Below are 8,471 nucleotides of genomic sequence, written 5' to 3' on the forward strand. Positions count from 1 at the left end.
ATGCATAGTTCTTCAAAAAAAAAAGAAGGAAGATTTCTTAATTTCAAATTAAATTGAATCACAATTGAAACAAAAAAAAAGGAAGATGATTGACTGAGATGAGAGAAGACCGATAGAAGAAGAAGACATCGACAATTTCCACAGAAATTCCATTTCGTACAACCTTAAATCACCATCACGAAGACGAATCTTAAAACATACAACACGGAAATAAATCAATTCCCTAAAATTTCGAAATTCGGGATAATTCGACCAAAACCTAGACTAGCTTACCTTCGTGTGTGTATCTTGTGACCAAGAATTTGTAGGTGAAAAACATAATCAAGTTTGGAGTAGTTTATTGAGATATATGAATTTGAAGTGTAGAGCTATTGTATGAAGAAAAAGAAAGAAGAAGAGGAAGACTGAGTTGTACGAAGAAGACGATGACCTAGGGTCAGACATGAAATAACATTAACTAAGCGGGGGCAAATCGTCACTCCATTGTATATATAAATAGCGAATCAATTGAGTTTTAGTTTTTGTATATTTTAAATTTCTATACACCCTTTATATTGCAAAACAAGCTAAGGTGCATGCATGATAGTCCTAGTTTTCATTAGATGATGCATTATTATAGAAAATGACATTTTCAATTGCACATAAATATGTTCTTGATCACCAAGAAACGCTTGATCACTTACCATTAGATTTAATTTCAAAAGCAGAGAATAAATATGTATTTTTAGTATTTTAATCTCAAAACCTTGATATCGAATATAAGTGTGAGTGACCATAAATTCGTTGATCATCAGGTTACAATGAATTTTTAGTCATTAAACAATGAATTCTTAGTAACCAAGTGATAAGAGAGCGAGAGGTTTCCGAGATGAACGGATGGGCAAGTTATGAGAATAGTACAATAAGAAGCTTGCTAACCAAGAAAAGGAATAGTAGTGGAGCCCTAGTGGATTTCTCCTCTCTCTCGCTTTTAGCTGGTAAGTGTTGAATTTGGACTTTGGGGCGTTTTCGAATTCACGTGAATTGGCAGCAATAATTAATGATGCTTTCATGTTATATATGATCACTTCCAACATAAATAAATTTAATTATCCCAGAATAATTTTTTTGGTGTCCGTTGGAATGGTCTATGCTGAAATTTATTTAAACTACAAAAACGAAGATTCAAACAAGAAATTTCGGATGCAAGAATGAATATTCTTAAGCAACTAATTAAACTACAACAGTTTGTCGAATTTTAATTTAATAATTTAATAAACTTGTAAAACTCTTAGGGGCCAATTGCCCCCCACTTACAATGTTAGACCTAATTCCAAAATCTAACAACATCCATGCTTCATGATATTGCTACGCACCAAACACTCCGGTCATGATTCAGCCCCCCACTAAAATATATATAAGTTACAACATTGCATTTTGTCAAAATATATTAGGATGTGAAAAGCAAAATCTTGCAACGGCTTTTGACGGTAGGTTCTTTCTCATATTGTTAATAACCTTAACTTTCTTCAACATTTTTTGTTTATTGGTATAAACAATATCAAAGAGGGACAAATCGAACACATAACTTCAAGTGAGACTAAGTGCTCTTATATATCTCTCTTCCTTTCCTCAATTTTCCCTTATTTCTCCAGCAATAAGATCATCCACGTGTGTGGAATCATGACTAGGCTTTACGAATCACTTAAACCTGCAATCTCAATGCATGAAGCCATGAACTAGCTACCTCTCATTGGATTGGCGCCAAATGAAGGGGAATGCATGCATGCCTAGCTCATGCATCCAATTTTTCCAATGGGCATATACATACACTGTACCATGTTTTAGGCTGCCAATAATAATATCCATTTTTTGGTTTAAGTTAACCATGTGGATGTGGAGGTGGCCCGTGGGTGGTGGCCGGTGGGTGGTGCCGGACTCGTTGGACAAAACATAAATAAAAAAAATCACTACAAACCTGAGAACATGATGCATGTGAGAGTAAATTAATAAAAAATTATTTTAAGGGTTGACCATCACAATGTATCATCATTCATATAATCAACGATGTTGGCACTTTGGGTAAAGTCGGAAAACGATCTTGTAGTTTATGCAGAAGTCAAAAAGAAAAGGAAAGCGAAAATGTGGGGTGTTTGATTAATCGGATTAAGACTGGATTAAACTACTTAACACTTAGTCTATATTAGGTTGATTAATAACGGAATAAGTTAACATTATATACTTTCTTTGTTGACTTGTTTTACGCAATTTGAAAATGAGAGGCCGGAATAAAACCAACCTAATTTAAAACAAGAGGCTTGAATAAACCTAACCTAAAACCAAAGCGAACCAATTTGAATTAATTTTCTTCAATTAGTCAAAATCAAATCAAACCAAACCAAATGAATCATGTGTATCAAACAGTGGCATATGAGGAAGCCCCACGCAACGCATGGCGCGCATGCTTACCTTGCCAATGAAATTATAAGCATAAGAAAATATAGAAAATTATCATTGCTATTGAATCATTTTCCATCCATCTTTTCTTGTAGTCAATTTGTTCCATCATGATGCTTTCAGATTCGGATGTTCTTTTGCCATGTATAATCAAATTATGTTTATGGTCAAAATCATGTCGGTTCGGTTATATATTTGTTGAGAATGTGAATCTCACATCCGAGAATTCTAACTTTTTTGTAATATTGAATAATGTCCTTTCTATTTGCAATTAATATCCATTGTTTATGAACTAACACATGAATATTGGCATATGCTATTGGCACTGTTCTAAAAATTTTCGCCTAAGCGCTAGGCTGTTGGCCACTGTTCCGATTAATCCCTAGGTGTTTGAATATTAAGAAAGTAAACCTAGACCTACTTAGACATCCGCGTAGCCCGCCTAGGCACCTGTCTAGGTTACGACTCTTACTTAAACAGAAAATTGATAACTTTCATTTTGCATTTTGTTTTGTCAATAAAATGTAAGAGACTTTTTAAATACTTGGATGAACACTCATTACATGCTTGTTCCCCATGTTTTCAATATGTTATAACACTTTATAATCTATATGTCATTTTATTATTCAATTGATGTATCACATACAATTATGTGTTTTCTAAGTATAAATAGGTAATTATTTACATAATGTATAATAAATTTATTAAATCCGCCTACTCTGCCTAGGCCCCAGTTCACCGTCCGACTAGTATTTAGCGTCTTTTAGAATCTTGGCTACAGGTGAATTGTCTTGATGATTTGGGTATTTCTCTTCAACTCACTACGTCCTGGTTTCAAATCCCCTCCTCCCCCTTAGTGTAGAATATCGTTTGTACTAGTCTAAAAGAAGAAAACAAATTATAGTTTTAACTTTTCTTTAAGTTTCAAATTTAATGCTAAGAAAAAAAAAATTGTAAATCCCGCCTTAGGGCTCATTTTATAATCATTTAGCTTTTATTTTTTTTATTCTTTTTTCTTAGAGATCAAAAGAAAATACATGCTTGAAGTGAGGAATAAAGAAGGGTGGAAGGATGGCGTTGGGAGAGGAGTGAAAAATGAAGGAGAATGTACTACTCCATATACATTTCTTCTACCCCACTCTCATTACCATTTCTAGCACAAAAACAAACATAAAATGGTCTTCAAACGAAACCCTTAACGTAACCATATAAATGTTTGCAGACTCCAGAGGTTGGATAATAATTTCGGGTCCACTGCCCATTTTAAGTTGAACCCAGCAATCTTTTACCTGGGTCCTCGTATATTTTGATGGTCATGACTCATTAAGGTTTGCATGCCTCTTCTTTATATTCGGTCAGAAAACGTTGTAAATGATCTTCTTGGCCAGTGACAACCACCTTACACCAACTTCACATTTCCATAAACCCAGCAATAAATTACCCAAAACTAACAGCCCAAAGCAATTATAATGAGAGCTACAGCCTACCACAGCTTCTATTCCAATAAGCACAAGCACCCAAAGGAATTTTGCACCTCAGAACAAGACTTCATTCCAATTAGAGAAACAATTTCGTATCGGGCTCCCGGTATCGAGTACTCTGCATTTTCAATTGTTAGATCTTTGGTCAAAAAAAAAAAAAAAAAAACCAATGAAAGTTGCTTTCTGCTTTCTGCTTGTGATTTGTGAAAGTTGGCAACTTAAATGAAGATGCAAGCAATGTTCAACATAGCCAAGAATCATATCAATCAATTCAATACAACATATTGTTATCGTTCGATTGTAAAAACATACAAGCGGCTTTAATCTAGGCCGCCTTAACACGATTATTCAGCATCAGCTAAACGAAATTGTTACTGAATAGTGACTAGGTAGTTCTAGCATTCAATTGATTACTACAAATTGCGAGAGCACCTGAAACTAGGACCTAACCAGATTTTTCGTCACCACCGAAATTTGATTGCAGAAAATCTGTTTGGTTAAGATGACTAACATCACCCGAGGATTTTACGGCCCATTTCTCGTCATCGTACAAGTGAAATATGTGGATCGATGTATTGGCTACTTTGCCTATAGACTTGCCATTTGGGTAACCTTTCTTGAGGAGTGTTCTGATGACCCCCCCATGAGTGACCACAACTACTCGCTCTCCTGCAATTGAAACAAACCACGATATAAGCATTCAAATTGTTATTTGTGTTGCCCTTGATCTAAATTGGCACTTGTTGCAGCTTAGTTATAATTTGAAAGGCAAAACGTGTCTCGATTGCATTAGAATAGTTTATACAAAATATAATGATCTAAAAATGGTCATTCCACTCTACGACCTGTGTCAGATTCAACAAAGAACTCGTTAGTTTTTCTCAAGGACTCGTGATCTCAAAACGAAAAAATGCATATTGGATCATTCAGTTCACAAACTAACTAACATTTTATTAAAATATTTTGAAAATTCCATAGCAGTAAAGATACAAATGAGAAATCCCCCTCATTCTACCGTACCTTTGTGTTTATTGCCAATTCGCTGCAATGAAGATGTGCAGCGTCGATGAAGTTGATCAAGACTTTCTCCACCCCCCTGCACTTGTAGAATAGTGAAATAAACATAAACTTGTATTGTGATGTCCAAAGCTAAAATTAATGCCCCTGAGCAGAATAATTTTAGGGTATCCATTATCATAATTACATGTTTTCCGATTTCTCACTCGTTTTAACCATGATCTCACATGCTATGTGACAATAGCCATTACCATGCAAAAACAGTAGAGTCCGTAGATATAGATTATCAATTAGACATCTATTGCATGATTACGCAAGAAAGAACAATACTAATACCACAATCTTATATTTTATGTGTACCCTCTTTCGCCAACCCAAACCAGAGACTAGAACATCAACCTCAGTCGGGTGTGAAGACAGGCAGTACCAAGATTTCAGAATGACAGTAAAAAATCTAGAACTTCAGCTGCAATAGACTAGCAGTAGTGGGAAGGACTTGCCCCGTATATACCTACATAGAATGAGCTAGGCTACAAGCCAAGCTGACAATTACCAGGCCTAGTAGAGCCAGATTAAGGCACACAGACCAATTCCATAAATCTCTCATTGGAGTACTTTTGTAATGCGGATGTTAGATTACTTACAAAATTCAAAGAAGTACCAACTGCTATATACTTAGGCCCAAAGTACAAGAAGATTGCTTACTGGGATCTCTTGACATGTCTCACGAGATAAAAAGGCCTGGTGAGCCTGAGGTTTAAGTTTGGCAAGTTCATGGTAAACAAGTCCTTGAAGATCACCTAAATGCCTTTCTCGTAAATCAGCATCTGTTACAACCTGAAATTTTACCCAACAGTCTTTACATATGATATAAAAAAAAGGTCGTACCCAGTGCACAAGGCTCCCGCTTTACGCAGGGTCTGGGAGAGGTGAATGTCGGCTAGCCTTACCCCCATTTTATGGAGAGACTGCTCCCAAGTCTCGAACCCGAGACCTACCGCTCATGGGCGAAGGCACTTGCCATCGCACCAAGTGCGACCTCTTCTTTACATATGATATACCGAAAAAAAATAAAATTTCTCTCATCCAAATTATGCATTTGGCTTCATATTAATAAATTGATATATCCAATTCCAATTTTCGGTGGCATGTATTAGATGAATTGATTACCAAGACTTTGACTCCATAGTTTTACTTCACTTATTGCCAAACCACAGTAAATTTATATTTATATCATGCAGCTTCCAATTTCATGTCTGTCTGTCTTTCTCGTTTAGAGAATCAAGAAAACACTTGGTGGAACTATCTACATTATTTGTTATTGCAATAAAAACCGGTACTATCTTTTATGGAATCTACTTTAATAGATGCAACAGGGAGGTAAAAAAAGATTATCTACCGTTAGCCCACCACACTTGGATGCAATTATCTGTGCAGTCTCATAAGCTCGACTCAGGTCAGAAGAATATACGAGGGAGATTTTGGGATCCTTGGATAATCTATTACCCACCTTCAGGGTGCAAACAAAAACTTTGTCAGAGATTAACAAGTAAAAGATATGGCTTAAAACAGTCGTGTGTGTTACTCAAAAAATGGGGATCCCTTCCCATAAAGATTCTGTGTGTATATACAATATATATAGTTCGTAACTTACTGCAGCTGCTTGCTGCCTCCCAGCATCGTTTAACTCAACATCCAAATGACCCTGCCCAACATGAATTTAGTTTTTAGAAAAGAAGGGGTATTTCTGTGTTTCTACAGGAACCATGAGAAGAAAATAATAATAAAAAAGAATTGGAGGTTATTAGAATTGGTGGCCACTCTTTCTAGGGAATTTCTTTTAGCTACTGTAGCATCCCAAGCTTGGCTGCCGCCGTGGCAGCCACCCCCAAAGTCAGTGTTCACTAATCGACCCGCACTTGATTTTTTATTTTTTTTTCTCTTAAAAAGAGCAAAATAGTGTCTTCCATGGGCAACCATCTAAAGCACCTCATTCTCTTTTCTCCTGCAGTTCCTTGGGTGTGACATAAATGCCTCTAAGAAAGAGCAGTGCATGTGATGAGTGACCATTTTTAACAGGAAAGATAACCGATGTCATGCCAAGGGACACTTTAAATCATTTTACTGAAGTTCAACGGAATGAAGCGACCCATTTCGAAATTTTATGAACTAAACACAAACATCGGTCAAAGTTCAGAGGAAAATGTTCATTAACCACGAGGTCAATTACATAGTCACGAAGCAGCGGAAAATGTTTGTTGGGGATAAAACAACAACACTATAATCCCATAACAATTTCCGATAGAATACTACACAATGCATCACTTGTAACCTTAGATACCATTTTCATTCTCTTAAGAACTACTTGCTTAACAAGTTCAATATTATCGCAGATTCGCAGAGAAAACAAGCCGCGAAATTTGGGATATTAACATAAAATTTTAGATTGTGCTATGAGCTGACCTAAATCATGCACCTCTACTCATCAAACAACTAACAAAACGACCTAGTTCAAGTGAAAAAGAGGACCTGTATTCTACGGTCAGCGTTCCAGGCCGTTTCGCCGTGGCGAACTGCGATGATCTCCGCGTAATCCGAACTCAAACAGCTGCATTGAATTCACAGGATTAACAATAAATAAAATTGAATCCAAAGCCTTCAATTTTCAACTTATTACTTTTTCCAGCAATCGAAGATTCGATATACAAACCCCAATTGACGAACCATGCGATTGGAAGGAAACGGAGGATAGAGGTGCAAGGAGAATGAGAAGGAGATCGGACCTGGAATCGGCGTCCGCCATGGATGAATCGGGAACTGACACCGCCGCCGTGGATGACTACTCGGCCGTACTGAGCCAATGCTGAGCTGAGAGCTCCGTGAGGCGCGAGGGGGTTGAGTGAGAGTGAGAAAATTTAGAGTGCTCATTTCATTCATTAATTTTCAGGATCCGAAAAGAATGAAAAGGAATCTTATTCCTTCCGAAAATAGTGGAATCTAAATTGTTGGTAAGAAGACAAGGAATCTAACTTTTGTCGCGGGCCTTGATTTTCCCACCAAATCATGTCGCAGCCCAAAAGGGAGACGGTTTAATATGAACAGAAATGGGCTTTTATTGGGCTAAACTATGTTTTGGTCCTTGTATTAGTGAAATGTGGCTTTGATTTATTTATTTATTTAGAGAAATATCACTTCGATTTACGAAAGGGCAATGACTTATCAAAATCATTTCGTTTTTAGCTTTGTTTCTAGCTTTTTTTTGAAAACTGAAGATTTGTTAAGCATGAAAACTAAAACCAAGAAATTAAAAACTACTTTTTTAAGTTTTTAACTTTTGATGGTTTTGATTTTTTTACTTTCCATTTTTTAAAGAAATAAAAACATAAAACTGAAATGGTTATCAAACAAAACATTACTGTTAAAAATGGCACATGAGTGAGGATATATGAAATGACAATGGATAAACAGTTTTTAGGAATTAGTTTTCATATATATTATCATTTCATGTATAAAAGTATATTTATTTTTAAGATTTGT

At 36.1% G+C, this 8,471-nt stretch overlaps 1 protein-coding gene across 3 annotated transcripts; it reads right to left on the bottom strand.

The window, feature by feature from the left end:
* Positions 1-4,143: 4,143 nt before the first annotated feature.
* LOC126605581 (phosphoglycerate mutase-like protein 4) lies at positions 4,144-7,909 on the bottom strand. 3 transcript variants are annotated; one of them, XM_050272987.1, is made up of 7 exons: positions 7,645-7,909; positions 7,464-7,542; positions 6,589-6,639; positions 6,334-6,444; positions 5,640-5,771; positions 4,938-5,013; positions 4,144-4,586 (listed from the first exon to the last, which is right to left on the bottom strand). In XM_050272987.1, exons 1-7 carry the CDS (start codon positions 7,869-7,871, stop codon positions 4,363-4,365), a joined length of 900 nt encoding a protein of 299 aa, XP_050128944.1. In that variant the 5' UTR covers positions 7,872-7,909; the 3' UTR covers positions 4,144-4,362. The 3 variants fall into 3 exon arrangements, with proteins under 3 accessions (XP_050128944.1, XP_050128945.1, XP_050128946.1); XM_050272988.1 differs by having other exon boundaries at positions 7,718-7,886; XM_050272989.1 differs by having other exon boundaries at positions 7,613-7,886.
* Between the last annotated feature and the right edge of the window lie 562 nt (positions 7,910-8,471).

The sequence above is a fragment of the Malus sylvestris genome, chromosome 15 (assembly GCF_916048215.2).
Source record: "Malus sylvestris chromosome 15, drMalSylv7.2, whole genome shotgun sequence".
NCBI lineage: Eukaryota > Viridiplantae > Streptophyta > Magnoliopsida > Rosales > Rosaceae > Malus > Malus sylvestris.

Coding starts and splice junctions, on each gene's coding strand:
- LOC126605581 (XM_050272987.1), bottom strand. CDS start 7,871: ATGAATGAAATGAGCACTCTAAATTTTCTCACTCTCACTCAACCCCCT. Junction 6,445..6,588: donor GGAGGCAGCAAGCAGCTGCA/GTAAGTTACGAA, acceptor TGCACCCTGAAG/GTGGGTAATAGATTATCCAA. Junction 5,014..5,639: donor AGACATGTCAAGAGATCCCA/GTAAGCAATCTT, acceptor CTACAAGTGCAG/GGGGGTGGAGAAAGTCTTGA.